The sequence below is a fragment of the Rutilus rutilus genome, assembly GCF_951802725.1.
Source record: "Rutilus rutilus genome assembly, chromosome: 16".
NCBI lineage: Eukaryota > Metazoa > Chordata > Actinopteri > Cypriniformes > Leuciscidae > Rutilus > Rutilus rutilus.
In genome coordinates, this window is record NC_140224.1 from 8,885,094 (window position 1) to 8,909,815 (window position 24,722).

At 35.1% G+C, this 24,722-nt stretch overlaps 1 protein-coding gene across 1 annotated transcript; it reads left to right on the forward strand.

The window, feature by feature from the left end:
- Positions 1–1,748: 1,748 nt before the first annotated feature.
- On the forward strand, positions 1,749–14,067 carry tut1 (terminal uridylyl transferase 1, U6 snRNA-specific). Its single transcript, XM_084433794.1, has 10 exons — positions 1,749–1,964; positions 2,889–3,079; positions 4,157–4,357; positions 4,454–4,568; positions 7,755–7,879; positions 7,983–8,209; positions 8,335–8,444; positions 8,922–9,044; positions 10,145–10,237; positions 12,610–14,067. The coding sequence occupies exons 1-10, from the start codon at positions 1,889–1,891 to the stop codon at positions 13,749–13,751; spliced, it is 2,403 nt and encodes an 800-aa protein (XP_084289920.1). The 5' UTR covers positions 1,749–1,888; the 3' UTR covers positions 13,752–14,067.
- Positions 14,068–24,722: the final 10,655 nt, after the last annotated feature.

Here is a 24,722-nt window from a genome sequence, read left to right on the forward strand (position 1 = left end):
GTGAGAACAATAACAATAAAATGTCACTTATGTTGAAACATTCCACTTCTGCCAAATTTCTGGGGCCAGTTGTTCAAAAGTAATCTGATCAGATTTCTTCTATCAGATTGAATCAAAAGAAACAAAGGATTCTGAATTCAGATTAGATCACAAAATCCAACATTGGTTTTGATCTGGATCAAATCGTCATTTTCCATTGTATTTTTGTATATGGAAGTCAACAGCAACTGTCAACTATCTGGTTATAAACATTTTTCAAAATATCTTCTTTTGTGTTCAACAGCAGAAAGAAATTCATACAGGTTTGGAACAACTTGAGGATGAGAATAGTGACAAATTTTCATTTTTGGGTTAACTATCACTTTAAAGGGACATATATGGTGATGGGAGGTGAAATACAAGATTGGAGGAAAATTTGGATTATGATTATGATTAATGCTTTTGCGTTCTTTTGTAGTAGTAAGTAACAGATCCGCACACCGAATAAGCTCCCATTCAAAGAATTTTGTTATTATTAGTGACGTTTCGGGCCTCACATGGCCCTTCCTCAGACTAACAAATCTCTTGCAAATGTTTTGCGTTCCCCCAAGAAACTTTGTGTTCACTCTCAAAACTTTTTGAGTTTTTTTTTTGCAAATGAATGCAGTTTCTTGGGGGGAAAATGCTAAACTTTTGTGAGAAAACGCAAAAATACATAAATATAATAGGCCTATATCTTATTTTTGTCCATCACCATGTCCCTTAAGTGCCTCTGTGGGGGTCTGATTGTTTAAAGAAAATTGAAAATGGAAGGGGATGTTTGTTTGTTTGTTTGTTTGTTTGTTTGTTAATTATGTAGTTCATAAACTTTTATGTACTTAAAGTGACCCACTGACTCTTCTGGTGCGTCCCAATACGTATATAGCCTACTATCCGTCCTAAATAGTATTGTCTGCCCTACAATAGAATGTAATAGAATGAGCAATACAATAGAATGAGTACGTCCCAAATCGTATGTTGAAATGAGTATTCCAAAGATACCCGGATGGTCAACTATTTCCGGTCAGAATCTTTTTTATGATCTGGATAACCGCAAGCATTCATTGTGCCATATATAAATGTCATCTTCACAACACCTTTTAGACAATGCATTTACTTTGGTTATCCTGGACGATCCCATCTGAGCAAAACAAAGTTACTTTCAGTTTTGAGCCAACAATTTAGCTAGTTTTTTTTTCTTCTTAGATGTTTACTTGCATTTCTGAAAGCGGTAACGATCATAGAAACTACCCAACTATTGGGTTTTCCCCTCACTCAGCTCATCATTGGCAAAGATCGCAATTGGAAATATAGGATTAAGAAGGAGTGACTATAAAATGTTGATATTAAACCCTGTTTTGTGAGTGCATTACACATTTTTTAGTAAATCTATAATTAAATGTACAGTATTGTTATATTACAGATATACCTTCCCTTTTGACAGCACAGCTAAATATCACGAATTGTGATATATTATAATACATTTTAAAACCCTCCTTTTGTAATAAAAATGCAAAACCTGTATTTTTTTCCTAGATTATACTCTAATGAAGTTATGCATATTGTGTTTCGTATTTTTCTGTTCAGTTAACAGTATTTTTCATTGTACGGTTTATTGTATACACTAAATATACATGCATAAATACAAAATAAATAACTTTAACCTTAAAGTTACAAAAATAATTTGTAACTTCATCAGATTATCTCTAGCAACCCTCCTTCTGAAGGGCGGAACAAAACATTTCCCGCTTCGTGTTTCTGTAGGAAGAATTACGGGGACGGACGCAGCGGAACATCATGGAGGGAGATTTGAGTTGTTAAATGTAGCAACTTGGACGCTTTTCTTTGGAATTACCAACACAGCCTCTCAATGGAGCTCGATAAAGACATCCAGGCAAAGCAAAAAGGATTTCACTGCAACCTCTGCAATGTTAATATACCCAACAGTAAGTTGTAATAAACTAAAAACAGTAGAGCTAATACGTTAAAACAAGTGAGACACGTTTCGAGACGTTGCTAACTTGTTATAATACAACATTTGCCACTATATTTAGTTCACTGTTAGCCAAAAGTACGTTTGAACACATTCTATGGACTATGATGATATTACGGTATTTCTTGCAGCATATTTGAGTTTTGTAAATATGGTAACTTAATCATGCGCACCAAAGTATTTCGAAATGCTACAGCTGCAAACATAGATAGACCTAACGTTAGTGTGGTTTTGCATCCGATTTTAAATACCTTCATACGTCTTACAAGCACTGTTTCTGGTAAATACAAGTGGACGAAAATCGAAGAGAATTATGGAAACTTAAATGATCAGCTAAATACATGGATATATGATGAATGCAATATATGAAGTATAAGTATGTGAATACTTGAATTCAAAGATAGAATTAATAAAAGAGAAAAAAACAAATGAATAATATGGTAATACTTTACAATAAGGTCTCAATCGTTAACATTAGTTAATGTATTAACTAACATGAACTAACAATGAGCAATGCATTTGATACAGTAGCCTATTTATTCATTTTTGTTAAAGTTTGTTAATAATTACACTGTCATTCATTGTTTGTTTATGTTAGTTCACAAAGCATTATATAATGTTAACAAAAACAACTTTTGATTTTAATAATAATGTATTAGTAAATGCTGAAATAAACATTAAAATCAATAAATGATGTTGAAGTATTGTTCATTCTTACAGTAGTTCATGTTAATTAAAGAAGTTAACTGATGGACCCTTACTGTAAAGTGTTACCAAAAATATGAATTAAGAAAATCTTCACAAACATTTGACTAGATACACCGGTATTCCATCAACAATGTTGCTTTCACATTTAACTGAAGTGTTGTTTGTGCAGAGCCGAGCCTGGAAGATCATGTTAAAGGAAAGAAGCACCAGCATCTGCAGCGGCTCAGAGCTCAGCGTAAAGCTCAGGAGGAAAACAGCGTGTTTGTGAGCGGCTTTAAACCAGACACCTCACAAACCGATCTGAAGGAGTATTTCGTACAGTTTGGGCCGGTGTCAGATGTGATCATGGACAAGGACAAGGTTAATATACACACCATCTTTATCATGTGGTATACCGGTTATTCTCATGGTAATCATTTGATCTTTGTCTTGCTTGCATCTTTATTTGAAGGTCTGCCATAAATCTAATTCAGAATATGAAATTATCTTGGCATTTCAACCTCAATTTACAACCCCATTTCCAGAAAAGTTGGGACATTTGTAAAATGCAAAAATGTTATTTATTTATCTGACAAAAAAGTACAAGGAAAATATTTCCAGTGTTTTCCCTGTCCAACTTAATTGTATTTTGTAAATATAAAAATTTGAATTTGATTGCTGCAGAAGTTTGGATAGAGGCATTACCACTGTCTCACATCACCTTTCCTTTTAGGGTGTTTTCACACCCAAAGATCGTTTGTTTTGTTCTGAAACGGGGACTTAATTTGTTACAATGCTTTTTTTCTTGGTTAGGTTCGCTTTCACAAGGCAACCTTTCAAAGCATACAAGAAAGGTTACAAGTCAGAGTTTCCTCTGCGTTGTCCATCAAGATGATTGACAGGTTCGCTCCATCCATGAGCTTATTTATTTGTAACTGTAGAGACAAACACAAACACTATACGACTGTAGCTGTCATTCCTGCTGTTAAATGTTATACTACACTTTTAAAGCACATTTTGAAAAGAAGATTTTGGTTTTCATTTGTGATAACTAATGTGCTCACTCACAGAATCAGACACTACTGCTATTTATATAACATTATTGCATTTTACAAAGTCTTTTCTGGAAATGGGATTGTAAATGTGTGGTTAATGTTATCCAATTATCAGTGGTGTTTACTAAGGCAAGCATCACTATTATTGTTGCTTATACAGTACTTGGGCTTAATGATTTAAACAAGCCCTCAAATGATACCTGTGTGTCAACATACTTTACATTTATTTAGAGAGCAGATTATCTTAGAGACTTGGGCATTTGAAAGCGTCCCATAAAACAAATATAAAAAAAAAAGTTGTGAATATGTGAAGGTGTTAACTCTGTAAAGCCAGACATGAAATAATAGTCAAGAAAGACAGAAGAGTTAATGGAGATGTTAATGTGAGAGTTGTTCTGTGTAGGGTGTGTATGCTATCGTGGAGTTCTCCGAGCCAAAGAACGCTCAGACAGCTCTGGAACAGCTACAGCATCAGCTCAATGGACTCCAGCTCCGTGTCAAGCCCAGAGAGAGGAAAGACTTCAAACTGTCCAGCAGGGGGAAACCCAAAAACACCCAGATCAGCCTGGACAAACTCAACTATGAGATCTGCAAGGCTACATCTGTAAGTGTACATCTAAAGTGTTCTACATTCACACAGCTTTCTTGTTTTAAAGCTTTTGCTCATTTTTACATTTTCTTTTCTTTTTGTGTGTAAAAGGTCAATGAGCAGATACAAAAGGTGGTGGAGTTTTTTGAGCTGAATGACAATGAGAAGAAAGTGAGAGATCTCCTAGTTCAGCTGCTACAGGAAGTCTTCACAGAGTTCTTTCCAGGTCCATTCTTAACTCAAACTTGAACCAGATTTCCATCATTGCATCCTTATCCTATTGGAAACCAGGGTTTCCAAAATGCAGGGTTCGTGATGGAACTGCAGGGGTTTGTTAGTTTATGAAAAGCTAATAATTAAATCAAATGCAGTAAATGCGGAGAACTTCATCTCTGCATGTGCTATGAGTTAAACATACATTTGGAAATGCAGTGTGTGGTGGGTTCACACTATTTAAATTCACTTTTGTATAACTTCCAACATTTTTGGTGACAAAAGTTCATAGCATTTATTATAGTTTTCTGGCAAAATAAACACTTGAATTTGAAGTGTTAAAAGTTTTGAACGATTGAAAGTGAAGAATTTAAGACATAAATATTTGTATTATAACTTTTAGTGTAAAATAAAAAATAATTATCACATTTTATTTTACAGTACAATTGTAATTTATAACGGTAATGTATTTCTGTTTTCATTTTAAAATTATTATTGTTATTTATTATTATTACATATGAGTCACTTATCACAACTAAAAAGAGGTTTGTGTCCACTTCAAATCCAGCTACAAAGTGATCATATCGCAGTTTATATCAAAATATGACTTAATAATCACAGTATAATATTTGGCCAAGTTGTGCAGCCCTTAATATAAATCATTTTAAAAATAAAAACAATCTAAATAAAAAAAGATTAAATATTAATTGAAGATTATCTGTTAACTCGCATGTCATGTGACCATTAACCCAGATTAGTGAACCATGAACATGCAAATGCGTCATTAAACTATTGAAATAGTTGCTTAATTTATTTTAGAACCCCTGCCCTAGACAAGAGTGTTTAAATCCAGCAGTCTTCTTTTCTAAATGCATGCTATAGATCTTATTTTGGACAATTTATCTGTGCATGTATTTCTTTTTCTTCTTTAAAAAAAAAAAAGTTTGACCTCGTAATGTTTAATCAATGTCATAACTGGACCTTCCGGTGAAAAGGACAGATTTAGCTCTGGTGACGTATACAGGACTTTTCCAATCATTTAGTCAGCTTAAACCCATTCCTGCAAGCTCGCATTTATCTGCCAACACATTTGAGTTCATTAGCCACATCTCAAAATCCAATCCACAATATTGCATAGAAACAAGTTTGACTTATTTTTTTTCTTTTTTGATAATTCGTTACACTTGCATGTATCTTACAATCTTTGTTGGGCTCGTTAAAATGTAATTTATTACTCTTTACACCTAACTCCTTTCAGAAGTAGTATTATTACTTTACTCATTACTACCTGGCAACAGTAATTTGTGACACTCCTTGTTATATAAGTTTTCCATTACACGCCACAAAATTGGTAATTGCATATTTTTTTCCTCAAAATTCTGACTTCGCATTTGTGCCTCCTTCTGAATGTTAGGCTATATTTACACATTTATTTTGAATTTCTTTCAAAATCATCATTTCTATTTAAATAATTTTTTAAAAGATCATTTGCTGCACGTGTCACTCGTATTACATGTTCATAACCTGCCCTGTCTTTTCCCGATTGTAGATAGCACATCATTTGTAATTGAAAGGGTTTAATGACAATATCTGTTTAAACTTGAAATAGTTACAAAATAGATGTACTAGATGATAAAATCATATACTATTAATTGTACCCAGCCTGTATGTAAAATGTTACCTGAGAGATAGGTCAAGTGTTGACCAAAAAAAAAGATGCGTCTTTAGAAAATGGCTAAATACTCAGCTGTTCGGGTGGAGTTAGGCAGGTCATTCTACCAGCAGGGAACAGTCAAGGTAAAGGTCTGTAAAAGTGATTTTGTGCCTCTTTGAGATGGCATCACATAGCGCCATTTACTTGCAGAGTGCAAGCTTCTCTCGGGGCACTTAAGTCCGGAGTAGTGAGTTTAGGTATGGGGTGCAGAGCCTGTGGTTGTTCTGTAGGCAAACTTCAATGCCTTAAATTTGATGCAAGCAGTTATTGGCAACCAGTGAAAATTGATGAAGAGAGGTGTGACATACGCTCTCTTCTGTTCGTTTAAGACAACTCTTGCTGCAGCATTCTGGATCAGTTGCAGAGGTTTGACAGTGCATGCTGAAAGGCCTGCCAATAGAGCATTACAATAGTCCAGTCTGGATAGAACAAGAGCTTGGACATGGAGTTGTGTAGCATGCTCCGATGGGAAGGGCCTGATCCTCCTAATGTTGTACAAGGCAAATCTGCAGGACCGGGCAGTTCTAGCAATGAGGTCTGTGAAGTTTAACGGATCACCAGTCACAATTTCAAGGTTCCTGGCTGTCCTGGAAGGAGTTACAGCTACTGTCGGATCTTCTGGCTGGAATTAGAGGTAGAGTTGTGTGTCATAAACATAGGAAAGGTGACAGGAAAAGCCATGTTTCTGAATCTCAGATCCTAGTGTAGATGGAGAAGAGAAGTGGTCCAAGCACCGAGCCCTGAGGCACTCCAGTAGCCAGATGTTGCGACTTAAAAACCTCACCCCTCCAAGACACCCCGAAGGACCTACCTGAGAGGTAAGACTTTAACCACTGGAGTGCGGTTTGTGAGTTGTCATGAGATTGACAGGAGGATCTGGTGGTTATGTGTCAAAAGCAGCAATCATATCCAGCGTGTGCTGTTAAGATGTGTTTGTCAGTTTGTGGTGTGGAGAATTGGTCACTGATGGTTGCTTTATTTATGAAGAATTGCCATCAGCGGTTAGAGTTTCTGAAGAATGGGGAGGAGGAGGACAAAGAAGGGAGGAAAATGGTTTTGAAAAGTGTGCGAGAGTCAGAGGAATTGTTCATTTTGTTGTGGTACTATGTCGTTTTACCAGTGGAGACATTTGCAGAGAAGGAAGAGCGGAGTGGCTGATACAAACTAAAGTCATTGCGATCTTTCGATTACATTACAACACTCAGTGTTTATTACAAACACTCAATGGTGGTTTACAGTAAGTTTTGAGTAAAAGCATAGTATTAATCTTATAAATGGACAAAATCAAAGTTATGGCAATATTTCTAGCTGCTGGATGTAAGCTTTTCCATATTCCAAGTGACTGTCATCAGTGCAGAATATAGTGCAACACTTTTTTTTTTTAGCAGCATTAGTTCTGGATTTTTTTATTTACTTTATTTCCAACTATGTTTCCTGTTCATTTTCTAGTGATTATAAAAAAAGTCTTTCTGTCATGTGTTATAGATTGCCAGATTGTTCCCTTTGGCTCCTCTGTGAACACATTTGGGATTCACTCCTGTGACCTTGATCTGTTCCTCGACCTTGAGAACACCAAAGCATTTCAAGCTCGCGCAAAGACTACTGGATCGGTGTGTTAGCACCACTAATACGGGACATCTGTGAACTCAAACATCAAATAATGAATCTATTTACATCTATCTGTAAAATGTCTAAAACTACTCATTTCAACAGACGGGAGAAAATCAGTCTGAGGATTGCCATTCTGAAGACTCCATTTTGTCCGACATCGACCTGTCCACTGCCACTCCTGTTGAAATTTTGGAGCTTGTTGCAGCCATTTTGAGGAAGTGCGTTCCAGGTGTACACAAAGTACAGACGCTCAGCACTGCCCGACTACCTGTGGTCAAGTTCAGTCATCGAGAGCTCAACCTCCAAGGAGACATCACAATCAACAATAGGTTGAAAACAGTTATTTTTGGCCATTTTGTAAAAGAAACCACTTTGAATGTAGCACCCCATTTGACAGTAGTATATTTCAGGTTTTTGAAATCTTTGTCTATAATGTCTTCCCTTTTTGTATCAGATTGGCAGTAAGAAACACTCGATTTCTGCAGTTGTGTTCAGGCATCGATTCCAGACTGCGACCCTTAGTCTACGCCGTCCGATTATGGGCTAAGCAGAAACAATTAGCAGGTAATATAGTTTTATATGATAATTATTTGTCTATAAAAAAGGTACATTCTGTAATTTAAGTTTTTATTGTGACTGCATATTAGTGATTATAACATACATTTTCAGTGCAATTTTTTTTTCTCAATACTGTAAAATGATGACACTTCATTGTAGAAAAGTAATAAATCCTTTTGTTTTTAATTAAAGTCAGTGTTAAAATAAATCAGACCTATCTATATACTTTAGTTTTTTTTTTTTTTTACAGTAATGAGAATTACAATTGAGATGGGATAAAAATTAGCTTTGTTGTCATGACAATAATATCAAAATGCAAACTCTTTTAATGTTTCTAAAACCAAGTTTCATTTTCCTTATGCAAAATATAAGTAACTACTTTTTTCTTTTGATTTTGAGGTGAAACACTGTATGGCGGCCTGGACATTTCTTGATGCATGTACAGTTTTCTGAGTTAAACCTTGTACATTTCTAATGTCATAGGGAACCTGTCTGGCCCTGGACCGTTGTTGAACAATTACGCTCTTACACTGCTGGTGATCTTCTACCTTCAGAATCGAGACCCTCATGTGCTTCCCTCTGTGAATCAGCTCAAGAACATGGCCTGTGCGTTAATCTGGACTACTGTTTGTTTATTTAACTTCCTTAATCAGTTGTTTTATCTGTATTTTATTACATAATACAAATTTTATTGACTGTTTTTCAAAGAAATATTAAATTCAAAAGCAATAGGAAGCCAGACAAAACAGTATCTGTCATGAGAGTATGAGATGTGTATTAAAAGTATTAATAATTAGGTGTGAATCCTCACTTGCCTCTTGATTCGATTATAATTCTCGGAGCATCACAATGCATCTTTTCCTCATTCTTTTATTAATAATATTAATAATCACACTATATTTTTCTATTTTATCTTTGTTATTAAAAATAAGAACAAAGATGCAAATAACAAACAATAGAGCGAATACAATATTAGAAAGAAACAAACTATATATTTTTTTTTTAACCGAAGCTGTTGAGTAAGAAATACAGAAATGTAATAAATAAATGTAAAAGTAATCACTGCAGTCTTTCATGCATTAATTACACACAAATAGATTTTTTAAACCTACAAAAGTTTAGAAAAGAGCAGTGAGTGGTTCCCTCTTTTCTTCTGTTCCTTGATTAACATTAATGACAGACAGCAGCTGATTTATTATATTGCACCTATTAGACCTAATGCACGGATCTAATATAATGTTACACATCAGAATCCCCCCCCCCCCCCCCCCCCAACTGTTTACGTTTACTTAAGACTTAACCGACAATGTTTACATGAATACTCAAGACAGATATTTTGAAAAAATTATCCGTTCGAGTGGAATATGCCACTAAAGAGAACTGAACTCACGATCGCATGCTGTCTGAGAGAGGTGGCTATTTGTGTGCACGCTTTGAGATCTTTTTCATGGCTTATTGTTCTTAACTCTTTTTAACATCAAGCACATCCTGCCCTTATTCACGTTCATGCATGTTCTTTTCATTAAAAACTGCAATATCAATAAAACAGCACATTATTTTGTCTTATATGCCTATTTAATAAAAAAAAATTCTAAGATTCTTTTGTTTTTATGCATCGATGCAGAATTGTTCACATCAGCAGTGCCATGCATCGTAAAAACGATTATATTCCACAGCTCTTTTAAAAATGTTTTTTGTTTGTGTAGGTGAGGAAGAAGAGTGCGTTATTGAGGAAAGGGATTGTACGTTTCCTAGTCAGCCCTTTAGTGTACCACCCAGCAAAAACACTGAAGATCTCTGTAAGTACCACACCTGCTTTTAGCTCATTTCAGTTGACTTGTCAGTGAGTGTTTACATGAACGTTCTTAAACCAGTTATTCTTAATAAGGTGGCAAAGTGCGTGCTCATGTAAACAAGGCAATCTGTTTTCGATTAAAATGAAAATTCTGTCATTATTTACTCGCCCTCATGTCATTACAAACCTGTATGCATTTCTTTCTTCTGCTGCACACAAAAAAAGGATATTTTGAAGAATGTTTTGTTCCCATTGACTTCAATTTTTTTTGGTCAATGGGAAGTAAAACTGTTTGGCTGCCAACATTCTTCAAAATATTTTCTTTTATGTTCCACTGAACAAAGAAAGCCATACAGGTTTGGAATGATATGGGGGTAAATAAATGATGACAGATTTGTCATTTTTGGGTGAACTATCATTTAACCGGCGGTTTAAAATGTTTATTTAAACTGGTTGTCAACCGTATTCCAATGCACTATATTACTTTTAATAAACATTTTTTCACGTAAACAAAGGCTGTTGCATGTATCCTCTGTGGGTATTGAAATCCCAGAATAAATAGGGAAATGTCTTCCTATTTCTTCTGAGATTGTCTTATTGCCATTTATCTAAATGGTAATTGGTTGGCTAATGTCGACCCGCCCTGCTGTACTCAATTAGTTCTACTAATGTTATCATATAATTTATCTACTAGAATATTAGTTTTTTTATTTGTTTTATTTTGTAAATGTTTTTTTTTTGTAAGAAAGCTGCTTTTGAAACAATTAGGAACATGCTGAACATTGTTTACATCCATTATATATGCTGTGTAGTTACAACATCTACCAACAGGGGCAACATGGGCTAGTTACTGGAAATATTCATAGAAATCTTATATGAAAAAGGTTGTTCAGTAATTGTGAATGGTTATTTCACACAATATTGTTAGAAAATTGTTAAATTGCGATTATTAGTCTACTGAGTGGTTGAAAGTTAATCAAATGCCATTAGTCAGGTCCCCCGTGTTAATTGACAGTATCAGAAAAAGGACAAATGAACAAAATGAGAAAAGAAAATGTTGAACAAAATGTTGTCTGTTGGTATACAGAACATTTTATATCACAGCTCTCCATGATATGAGAGAGAAAATATATATATATATTTTTTAAATCTTATTTTCACTTTAAATAAAATACTTTTCTACTGTTCAGTGACAATTCTGAAAGAAAATGCCATGGAAGCCCACTGTTTTGCTTTAGTAGCGAGCACAACTTGTTCACGGCACTGCTTTTTTATTGTTTTTCAATGTAAACGCACTAAACGGACGTGTTTGACAGTTGCCTTTAACTGATCTACAGATAAACAGCGCATTCTTATTTCAGTGTTATTTAAGCAGAAAGTTTGCTTCGTACATTCAGTTTAACAGCAAGGTTTCAACTGAACTATGCATATGCATTTTATACACTTGCATTACGTCCATGTACGTCCAGCTATTTTCTGGTGTTATTTTTTGATTGGTTGTGGCGTTCTACAGCACTTCATCAAACTTCTCAACGCACAGCCCACCTCAGACTGTTTTTAATCAATGCCCAAATCCTAAAAAACAGATTAACACTATCTTTGCCTAAATTCTGATTGGTTGGGCAAGGCAGATGTTGGGTGGGCTCAGCACACAGAGGTTGAGTTATTCAGCAAACACAATCGCAAATAGTCGAGAGATCAATGTTTGAATTTATTACAGTTCATCACAATGGCAGATTTAGCAAGCAGCTCGTGACAGAACACATTTTGCTTAAATGAATGTCATTCAGTCGGTCTATCATAAATGGAGATCGCTAAACTCCAGTTTACTTGTTTGTTGGTGTTTTAATAATAATAGATAATCTGTGCTTTTTCCGCAGTGTAAAGAGAGCGCTTGCGCATGGTTACCAGATTGCAAAGATTAAGTAAAACATTGGGTAGAAAACATTTTCTTTTAACAGAAAAGCTCTGATTGGGGGATTTAAATTCTTGAAATCTGGCAACTGCAAGCAAGAAAACTCGTAGCGGCTTAAAAATATATATATTTTTGGTCCTTTTTCCCCCCTAACAAAACAGAGTGATTTAGCCACATTTTAGTAAACGATATTGTATGTTGATATAGTCACATTTATTTGTTTAATGATGTTGGTGTCTCGTCAACATAAATTGTTTGTCATAGATTTCGTTAACAAAATGAACACTATTCAACATTTTTATCATTGTTTTAATCACCATAAGAATGTCCATTAACCTAAAATTATATCTAACTGCTCTCCTCAGTCATCCAATCAGTTTTTGAAAATTATGTCACGTGTGCGTTCATGGACAAGCAAATTGTTATTCTCCCTATAACTTTCCCTATCTCCTTTCCCTCAGGCACTTTGCTTTTTGGATTCTTCACCTTTTACTCACAGTTTGATTTCCCTGCATCAGTGGTGTCTCTGCGAGACGGCCGTGTGCTGCCTATTACAGACTTCCTTCGAAGAGACGAGGAAGCGGTAAACGCTCCAGAGGCCTCTAGTCCCAAACCGAAGCGCTCCTCTGCCCCTAAATTGGGCCCAATGAATGTCCTGGATCCATTTGAGCTAAATCACAATGTGGCCGGGAACCTTAACGAACGAACGCAAAAGAACTTCAAGAGAGAATGCTGCGAGGCTGAGAAGTACTGCCGCAGTTTGCAGTACCAGCGCAAATCAACCAAGGGCAAATCCTGGGGCCTTGTGCGGCTCTTTGCACCGCCAAGTGAAGCAGGACCCCGTCCGAAGGTCGAGACTGAGAAGATTATGGAGATCAGCATCCCTTTCAAGGCAGCCGTTCTCCCAGAACCCTTGCGTGCCCAACTGGCATTGGCTGGGAAAGGTTTTAGGGGTCTTTGGTTTGCAAAGGTCTGCTCTGCTGTGCAGATGGTGTTTCAAGAAATTTTAAAATGTTCACCCTCTGAGGAGACTCAAACTGCACCCCTTTGTCAAAGTCTGGACAAAGCTGACAGAGATGGAAATGAAATGGAGGTGAATAATAACCACAGTCTAGAAGATACTGGTCCTCAAGCCAAAAGTGAAGCTGGTAAGAAGAGGCCTCTTATAATGGAGGAGGGTCCCTCAACCTCCACTGTTATACAAGCTAAAAGACAGAGACTAGATGTTGATATGGAGCACCCAGAGCCGGTCCACTGGACTTGGACTCAAAGGAACTGTGTTTGGGCAGGCCGACGGAAAGTGCGGAGAGATCTCTTGAAGACGAGTGATGAGACTTCCAAACCTGAAGGAGGCTGCGTTCACATTGAAAGCAGGGTGACACAGAGCATTGTGGAGAAAGAGGAGAAAATTCAAGAGTTGTTGTTCAAAGTGGATGCAGAAGTTGTTGGTGGGAATGAAAACACCATGGTTGTCCTCCATTTTCACCCCAGCCATGATACTGCAGGCGTCTTTCAAGACTTCTACCATTTTCTAGAGTCCTTCCTGCCTAAGATGGCTGAAACGATCCTAGGGAGAGCAGAGGATGTTACAGAAATGTCATAATTAAAATGATTTTTTTGGTTAAACGTTGAATTTGTATAAAATCTGCATATTTTGATGTAGAGCTAAGAGGCATACTTTTTGCAAACCTTGTAAGCAAAAAAAATATATATATTTTAGTGATTTTATGTTTTGACAGTATAACAATATACTTCATGCTTTTTGTGTATTGCATGTTTTGAGTTCAATTTTTATTTCCTGTTTGAATTGGGTTTTGCTTTTTTTCCCCCCATGATTTTGGCTTGTTTGCCTCTATAATGTACATATAATGAATGTGAATACTGACATTAAAATTTAAACTGAAAGTATAAACCATTGAGACCCGGACTGTAGCTTTCTTTATAAAGTAGATAGTTATGATTTCAAAATCTGATTTGATGTGCTGTGTTTGATCTGTTGTGAATATCTGGTATTTGCAAGAGTCAAATTCATTCTTTTTTTTATTTTTTTTCCCAAACAATTACAGAAAAAAGAAAAATTACAATACATATGTACTCATCCTTACATAAGAACATATTCTTGTGTACATGTACAGAATGTATACTTGAGCACATATGCACATACATAGACACCGGGTATAACTTACATTACATTCATGATCACATGATTCGATCAAATTCTGCAGTATAAAGTTATATTAAGGGTTACACTTCCAAAACAGTCTGAGGGTTAGAAGTGAAAAATGGTTCACAAGTTCTTTTTTCTCACTTTCTACCTCATTTATACATGGCGTGGGGGTGGGGTAGGGGACCTTAGGTACCCGATGTAATCTTTTCATCTCTATTCTACTATTTCCCCCAATGTGATGAAATTCTTTTAGTATGTTGTCTTAATGAAAAGGTCAGAGTTTCCATATTGTACACATTTACAATTTCTTGGCTTTCATATACAGATGGAGGATCTTCCTTGAGCCATTTCCTTGAAATGGCATTATTACTAGTTGCTAGTAATATATAAAAAATGTATATGTCCTCCTTTGTTATTTTGGAAGGAGAAATGCCCACGTAACATTGTTTTAAAGTTACACTCAAGATTCCACCCCATTATTGCATTTATTTCTCTATTCAGATCAAGTATGAATAACGTTTTTCAGTCCCAAAAGATGTGAAAATTATCAGCCATTATAGTTCCGCATTTTTTTTCCAGCATTCACCAGCCTTTTGATTCCCAGTTTGCATATATTTTACTTTGGGGGTTATGAAGAACCCTAGTGCATTTTTCCAAGCAAATTCCCTCCATGATTCTGAATTTGTTGTACTCATCTGTGTTTTACACATAGTTAGCCGTTCTTCTTCTGTTTAACTTATATTGGCTTATAGTGGCAAAATATTCATCTTTATAATCTCTATTCGATTATATAAATCTAAAGGTAGGAGAAGCCATCTATTCAAGTCCGTTTTTATGATTTAACCAGGGCATGTGAGAAACAACACGTCATCAGCATATAAACATATCTTGTGTTCTATATCCTTGACTACCACTCTATTTCTATACCATCTCTGATTAGCTGTGCCAATGGCTCAATAAATAAAGCAAATAGGGTAGGGCTTAATGGGCACCCTTGTCAGCATCCCCTTTCTAAAGTAATATAATCTGAAATGTCACCATTAATTTGAATTCTTGCTGTAGTTGAATAAATATTTTAAGAGACTCATTTTCAAATCCAAAACGTTCCAAAATTAAATATCGTTAGCCTCATAGCATAATTGCCTAAGTCATTTTTTAAAAATATTATTTAGGCAATTATGCTATGAGGCTATCGATATAAGAAGTCCCAACTCACTGAATCGAACGCCTTTTCTGCTTCTAGACTAATTATGAGGGCACTAGTTTTATTCTGACATTATCAATTTCATTATTATGTATTAATACTAATTAATAATTATCATTTATGTGTAGGGTTCGCCATATATTATCATATGTCTTTGTTTTACAAAACCTGTTTGATCGGTATCTATTAAATCTAAAAGAATGTGTTCTAATCGTTTAGCTGGATGCATAAAGTGGTCAATATTTAGAACTGAAATAGGTCTACACGAGCTACATTCCATCCGATCTTTTCCTTCCTTTGTCAAATTCATTATTTATACTAATTACTAATTAATACTAACTAATTGTTCTGTTGCTTGGAAACTATAAATCACCTACAGATACTCTTAAGACCTATACAAATGTATCTTGGTGGAAAAGTTGTTCACATTCCTGCTATAAATGGTAAATGTATGAATTTTCACATGGAATTGAGCAAATATTCTACTAAAACTTAATCTCCATAATATAAATACATATATAGTATATAATATAGTATTTGAGAATATTTTAAAGCTGGTATATATGCCCTGTATTGTATTTCAGTGGTTAGTTGCCATTCCCATACCTAAAATACATATTTAACAGTCACTGTTATGCAAATTGAAAACCACTATATTGTAGTGATCAAACACAGCTCAAAGGCTTTACCAGTGGCTGCCCTTATAGAACCCTGATATGGCAAAACTTTTATAAAATCCACCTGTATACTCAATTTATAGTGGTATTGTGATGTAAGAAAATGAACTAATATGATTTCAATATTAATAACTTGTGAGTTTAATGTTTTATCCAATATATTAAGACATGATTGTGACATGAAAATGTACAGGAATTACCCACCTTCGGTAAATTAAATAACGCACCTTGTATGGCTTTTTGAAGATTGCTTTCCATGTTAATATTCAAGACCTGTTCTACCCGTCAGCCTGATGTCCATGTGGTGGACGCTATGGCCGTAAGACATGGTTAGAATGGAAAACCTGTGAGTACTCTGGAATGAGAATTCAAAGGTGTGTGCAGAGATAAATGACTGTAATTACACAACAAGGCATGCTGCTTCATTACAGCTAATGTATATGACACTGGAGGATTACTCACAAATGAACAGCACATATTCTGCCTTATTTCATGCAGTTTGTTGCGGATGCAAGAGTAATTAAGAGATAAAATGAAGGAGGTAGTAGTATTTTTCTTATTTTTATTGTTGGAAAGAGTTGGAGAAAATGTAGACCCGTTTCAAATTTTGTAGAATATATATATTTTTAATTTAGGTTAAATTTGCCGCTGTATTTGAAGCATTCGGTCAAATTAATGTCAATATTCCGTGGTGTTCTGGTATGTTTTTGAGCATGTATGTATTTATGGGTATTATGCTTGTTTTATGGTGCATTACAGATGACGTGATCAGTGACATCTGTGAGCTGATTTATTTATTCTTCCTAGTTGTTGCATCAGAATATCCATTAATGAAGAGAACAGTCAGTGTTTGAAATAAACAGATTAAATAAAATGTAGAGTAAACCATTTTGTTAGGGGATTTACAGTTAAAGACCAAAGGACCAGATGATTAATTAAGACCTGGAGTCAGAAGTGCAGTCAATATAAGACAAGAGTCAGAATTATAATAAATTAAAGACATAGTTTGCAGTTTCATCAGCAGAAGTCAGCTTCAAGACTCACACGGGAGTTCGTAGGCCGCCTTCATCAAGGTCTAAGCAACGTCCTTGCTTCAGGTTGAATGATTCTGATTGGCTAAGAAATAGATAAACACACATTTTCCATATACAGATAGACTGAAGCATATCTCCATCGATTATGCAGCTGACACTCAGACCCTGAAGTTAGGCACGTCGTGACCTTCCAGGTCGCAGATCTGGGTTGCTGGGTGCCAACGTGTCAAAGAAAACAAGTAAGTCCATCTCCAATAATGCCACTTGTTCCTTAACCAAAAAGACTGACACACACACCGACACACGGCTTCCTGAAGGTTGGATTTGGCCAGGCTCTAACTATAAACGGGAGAGTCTTCTCAAAACATCAAGATAGTACATTCTCTCTCTCAAGGAGAGGACACTTTAGTCTAACTGGAAAGTAAGGCTTTAACTGAGAAATGGTCCCTTAAACTATAGACTTCAATGACCCCTGTGACCATAGTTGTCAGGGTACCCTAGAAAAACAGATGGATATAGTGACACATGTTAAAGAAGTCCATACTTAATTTCTGGAAGCCGGGCTAAATGAGCAAGCACTGTAACTGCATTCATTGGGCCAGACCCTCAGTCACCTCTCATATATTACAGACATTAGAGAATACATGAAAAGAACATTTCAGTAATCACACTGGTAACTTCTATAACAGTAAAATCTCATAAGCCTAGAGAAGTCATTCAACTCATTTGATATTTAGAAGGAAAAATATTGATAAATACCTTGATTATAATCACTCATTAGATATACATTAAAGCAGCAGTGGATTCCAGAATCCACCCTTTCAGTTTCAGACACACACTGTATCTCTACACTGAAAAAATGGTGTAGAAACAATTTTCACTTTTATCAATTAACAATTAACAACAAAGAAACGGTAAGAAACATTGAATTAAAACAGCATTTTGAAGTAGAAAGCCTATATTGTAAAACGTGCTCCAATAATCTTTTGTTTTTCACTTTGATCGGTTTTATAGTTTCAAATGCTATGCTTCCAAAACCACTAGTCCTTTATTAAACTTTATTAAATTAAAATAATTGATATTTAACTGAACATAAATTATAATTAAAATAGTTAAATAATTAAATTTAATAATAAAAAAATTCAATTAGATTACCATTGAAATATATTAAATTTAAAATATTGAGTTTCTCATTATTTCTTAATGTAGATTTTTCATATGTAGATTTGAATGCTTTTTTTGCCGAGTGAATTTTTCCTGGTTTATTTAAAATGAATATATTAAGGTGGGAGTTGGCTGGTTTGTCTTTGATTAAGCCAGGATTAGGCCTAATTAGTTAAATTAGGATATTTAAGTAGCTTTTATAAACTTGCCTTAGAAAAAAACCCATTACTGGTGTACATTTTGAGACAAGATATGTCAGTGAAAGTGGCTTTCAGTTTAATGGGCATTAGTTGCATAACTTTAGGTTTATATGCTAGCATTTTACAATCAGTTGTAATGAGACTGAATGGTCTAGATGTTTATTCTATCTTTAAAGATTCATGAAAGGTCTAGTTTTTTAAGCTCAAATTACATTTTCTACGTCTACACAGTCTACTTTTTGAGAGACAATTTTTTTTGTCGAAAAGTGGAGAAATTGAACGGCAGCGACTTAATGACCCAGGCACGACACATTTAAGCTGTAAATCTTTAATGGCACATCAACTGGTATTTATCTGTTTTAATAAGAGGATGCTAACTGAAGAAGAAAGATTGGCATGGTTCTGTAACCTGAGGTAGACTCCAGGGAAATCAGTCAGGTTGTCTGCATTACGAGTCATTTAGTTTCAGTTGAGTCACTACACTTATTTGTTGTTAGATGCTATTTATCTCCCAGTGACAGATTTGAGAAATGTCAATGAAACAGCCACACAATAGTGAGCATTTAGAAGTGTGAAGAGGGCATGTCTTCCATGCACACAATGGTGACACCAGAATAAAAATATTCATGATTCTGAAGCTGAAAATACAGAATTATTTTAGAAGTATATATTTAAAATAATATAGGACACTTTTTACTGGTTACATCACACATTTAGCATTATCAGGACCCACAAATATCCCCCCATTGCATTATTATACATTATATTCAACATTATAATGTAGTACTGACACTAAAACTCTGAAAACTTGAATTTTTTCTTACACAGTCATTTTTATTTTTGGGTGAACTATACACAATACATATTGTCACGGTACATATTGTTGCATTTTTGTTTTGATATATATTTGGGGGTGTGATGCAAAGTAAATTTCAAATCAAACATTTTTATTTTTCAAATGAAAATCAGCTAATTTGCATGTCCCCATTACATTACATAGTGTTAGTAATTTAGTTCATTTGGAATTTTATTAATGTAAAACTTTTACCTAAATTAAAATGATTTTACTGTCTATATAGTTTTTCCCCTCTAAAATCCAGAATTTATCTTTGCGCTTTCTGTTCAAACTGTTGTGATATAATTTTCCCCTCTTTAAAATAATGGTTTAATTATCATGACAGCATATTTACAGGAGTAATATCATGTTTGTGACCACATGGTTAAAACAAAGATTAGCTTCTCTTTTATCAGTATTTCATGACGTTTACATGTATATTTTCCTTATAATAAAAATATTGTGTAATTTTTTTAATTATAATGTGTGATTTTAGGCACTCTTTGAAGTAAGTATATACATTTCATTGCGTTTTAGTGTTATGATTAAGGTTGGTAACTCTAAATAACTATGCAGTTTTAGAATCAGCCCAAGGAAAAACACGAATTTGTTCACCAATTTGTATATTTGTGTGGACGTATCCTATTGTGATCCCTCAATGGTTCGATGGATGGTTTGCCTGGAAGTTTGGATCTGAGATGGTAAAATAAGAGTTCAGCAGTAACTTTTTTAAAATAAATCTCCTGAAATTTCCTTAGAATGGGATCTATTACTAACTCAATGCAGGACTACAATACTTCTAATAGGTTTACAAAGTTTCATCGTAAAAACATGATCAATTTTCACTATGACCTTACTACACGGCCACTCACACACACGCAAACACACATATGTAGATAAGTTTCACTTATCTGAAATGTGCATTAAATTAATTTAAAGCATGTTAAACACTTTGGAAATGTTCCCTCTCTCTTTCTCTAATGTCTTATTCTTAGTTTCTTTGGACTGACATTATGCTATCAGTGTTCTGTCTCTCTCAGGTCATCAAACTCTCTCAGGTCGTCTCTCAGAACTGAATCAGCTCGTGTAAACATGCTAGGCTGCTACCAAAGCACTCTGCTCACATTAGTGAGGCCATAACATGCGATAAGTCTGATAATAATTCCATCCTTTCCTCTGACTCTCTAACATTATCCCTGAGACAGGAGGACAGCCATAAATGCAGGAAGTTTCAGGATTTTGTGTGCGTAAGTGGAAGACCGCACGGTAGCAAAGTTAAAACAATGAGCGATTGCAGTTTTTCATAAATGGTCATAAATGGCTGTTTGGCTCCTTTCTGTCTGAATGATGGCAGTGAACTTTTCTTGCCTCTGTCTTTGTCTATTTTCCACGTGTCTTTTCGGTTCGTTAGGCTTCTCACACAAACATAGCCAGAAATGGCTTAGTACATATTAATTTCACAAAGATTTAAATAAAAAAAAATACCATCAATTATCAATATTTCTTAACTGATGTAAAAAATACGGCCCAATACCGTAGGGATATGAAGTATTTTTTATTTTTTTTACTGGACCATACATTGTAAAACATGATTGCTGTGATTATTGATCACAACTTAAAATTCAACATTAAAATAAGAAATAATGTGTTTTTCAACTTAAAAAAGTATGTGTTTGTGCTTGACTTAAATATTAAGTTTAGTTAACATTAGTTAAGTTGGATATTTAAAGGGATGGTTCGGAGTAAAATCAACCTGGGTCCTTTGCACCATGACCTCAAGCCCCCAGAAGCCTTTTTTCCCTTGGTCGAACATTGTTAAAGTTAGAGCTTATTTAGAGATATCAGCCGAATGGCTTAGTGCAGGCGCTAATGGATCCAGGGTTGTATCTCGTAAATTACCCCACTAATAAAGCCCAGAATCGCACCAAACTTCTACAGTAGTACAAATAGGTTCTGTACTCATAAAACGAGGCATTGGAAAGTTTGTAAGTACATCAGGAGTTTATTTAAATAACACTTTTAAATAACACCCGGACGTCAAGGTCACTTCCGTGATTTGGGAAAAGGCCTTAAAAGTCCTGGCAGAAAGCGATGCATAAGGATGTAGTGTAACGACGCCCAGTTCCAGGAATGTACTAATATTTTGTTGGTAGTACCAGTTTGCAACAATTATTAGTTAACACTAAGTTGTCAACACTTCGGAAAAAAAATTATAATTCGTCGTTACACTACTTCCTTGTGCATCACTTTCTGCCAGGACTTTTACGTGCTTTTCCCAAATCACGGAAGTGACCTCGACGTCCGGGTTAGCGGTAGCATAAGCCATTAGGCAAGTGTTATTTAAATAAACTCCTGATGTACTTACAAACTTTCCAATGCCTCGTTTTATGAGTACAGAACCTATTTGTACTACTGTAGAAGTTTGGTACCATTCTGGGCTTTATTAGTGGGGCAATTTACCTTGGATCCATTAGCGCCTGCACTAAGCCATTCGGCTGATATCTCTAAATAAGCTCTAACTTTAATAATGTTCGACCAAGGGAAAAAAGGCTTCTGAGGGGGTGTTTGGCTCGGGGTCATGGTGCAAAGGACCCTAGGTTGATTTTACTCCGAACCATCCCTTTAAGTTATCTCAACAAATCTGAAGTTGTTATAACTAATTGCAGCAACGTTTTATACCCAAGTTTTGAATTACACACATACTGTATATTTGAGAAAGGAATAAGAAAATGTTAAACATTCAGGACAGTGCTGATGCTGTGTCACACCTCATGCAATTACCCTTAAAAAGCACCCATTAGACATTTGGTGTAAACTGTTTACAATTAAACTCTACATTGCAAATTGACATTGTTAAATAAGAAGGATTCAGTCACAACAAGGATAAGATGTATATCATACTCTATATGATGGAATAGGCTACATTCACGTACAATAATAAACTGCTGTCTTTTTTATCTGCCATGTGTGGCATTTCGGTTTTCCTGCTCTAACCTGTTTATTTTGTCATGTTTATTCTGTAGCCTATATCACTCCCTCTCCCTACACATATTTTTTATGATTCTTCATATGATTTCATTTTTATGCCTAGTGGAATTATTACACATAATCCAGTTAAAACCTAAAATCAATACAATTACAACAAGCTCCATAGTAAAAAGGTGTTCCCACCAGTATTGATCAGAAATAACACCATTTATTTTCATATCTACATTGAACATGCAGAGCACTCTCAGATCAAAACGTTTCTTCTCTCAAGTTCATCCGAGCAGCCTTTCATCCGCACAACATCTCCGCGTCAGAGGATATTATTTGTAGAGTTATCATAGCGTAAACACTCAGCCAATCAGTTTGTGCTTGTATTATCTGGTGTGGCTTTCTCTGTGTTTATTCATACTGATAAGCTGAAGTGTGAGCATCAATATCTACTGTGTGGTGTTTCTCCTCATTGACTTTTATGGTTGCACTTGCTGGGCGACTCCAACCACCGATGCAATCCTAAAAATTTTACAACAGAAGCCATGGGAAGTGTTCCTGTAAATTGTGTGCGTAATATAAACAGAGGAACAAGCAATCTGTATCAATCTTACACATTGCAGGCTGATATCAGATTTATATTTGCTGAAGAAAATGTCCTCAAGAAAACATGTACAGACCATGCACCACTGAGATTTACACAATTTCTATACGCCTTCATGATCGGCCATGACATGATGATTTACACTTTAATCTATTCCTGCATTTATGGGAACTCAGAGAGAAAGTGCCCATGTGCCTTTACTTTCCTGCTGCAAAACACATTCATGTGTTGGAAGAGTGTGATATGTAATCTAATAACTAGTTAGAAGATGTTGAATGAAGAATACGATTAGTTGAGTAATTAATTAGGCCTAAGTATTCAGCAGAGGTGGAATATATTTAACAATACTACTTAATATTTAACATTGTTGATCTCTGACTGTAGGTCTACTGACGCTGCTGTTTGACAACTGAACTGAGCTGGGCAATGCCATCATTTTTTGTAGAACTGCTTTATGAAATGAACTTATTTAATAGTTTATGATCTTTACAATGGAATTGAATTAACACTGAAATGACTTTAGCTGAACAACAGCCGAAATGTGTAATTTTTCTGTTTTCACTGTAAAGCTGCTTTGAAACAAAAAAGCGCTATATAAATAAAGGTGACTTTAGGTGGAAGAGTAAACACAAAATAGCAATTTTGAGCAGCTATTCATGAGAAGAATGCAGATTAATTTGTATGACTGTCTGATTAATGGCTTCATAATAAGCAATAGAGTGCTGCATGGATGAAGTAGCCTATTTTTGTGGGCCAAAACCCTGAAATAAATTAGCATTTTAGCACTTCTGATTCCATCGTCCTGAAGTCAATGGGTTTTTGGTTAAAAGTCTGAAATAAGGTCTGTGGTACACAAGCTCAAGATATTTCTTCATTTAATTCTATGACATAAAATATATCAGCATTATACCTACCCCCCTTGTGATTTTTATAGCTTTTACTTGCCTTGAAAAAGGTGGTTGCTAACAAGTTGCTAAATGTTTTTAAAATAAAGACTGAAGTTGTCGGAAGCTTATGGTGATGTTGAAGTAACACGACTATGGTGAAGTTTGTTTATAGAATACATTTAGCTTTTTACTTCTGTTGACTGTATTAATTCATTCATAAAAATTCATTAAGATTGTGTTCATTTGTGAAGATTATCATAATGAACAAAAGAGCTCTGCGGAGCTCTACAATAATAAAAAAAAACTAATGGAAAAATCCTATCAGGGAACTGGCCTATAAATATGTAATTACTGCAGCGCTGAAATTTTTTACAGAAGTACGTAAACTTCAACTCAATCTCATGAGAAATATGTAACTATTTTAATTATTAACAATTTAATCAAACACAAAATAGTAGCTTTTCAAAGAGAGTTTGTTGGATTTGTCTATTCATCCATATTATTTGTATATTATTACATTTCCCTAATTTAATTCCCGAGACTTAAGCTTAAACATAATCGAGTTGTTAGTCAATATTTGTAATTTGAGCGCTCTGATAGTTGTCTCATTAAAACACTTGAAGATTAATTCCACTGGCTAGTTAAGTGATCGAGATCAAGATGAATATTGATTAACCATCCCTGCCTTCTTTACAAATCAATGTCGTATAATTAACATTTCCAGCTCTCATTTTCTTCCAGAGTCCTTATTCTAAAAGAATGTCTGTCAATTAGAGATCTGAGAGGAATTCTTTGCGTCAAGAGCGCCCTCGCCATCGTCACAGTC

Coding starts and splice junctions, on each gene's coding strand:
- tut1 (XM_084433794.1), top strand. CDS start 1,889: ATGGAGCTCGATAAAGACATCCAGGCAAAGCAAAAAGGATTTCACTGC. Junction 8,210..8,334: donor GACATCACAATCAACAATAG/GTTGAAAACAGT, acceptor TTTTTGTATCAG/ATTGGCAGTAAGAAACACTC. Junction 10,238..12,609: donor CAAAAACACTGAAGATCTCT/GTAAGTACCACA, acceptor CCTTTCCCTCAG/GCACTTTGCTTTTTGGATTC.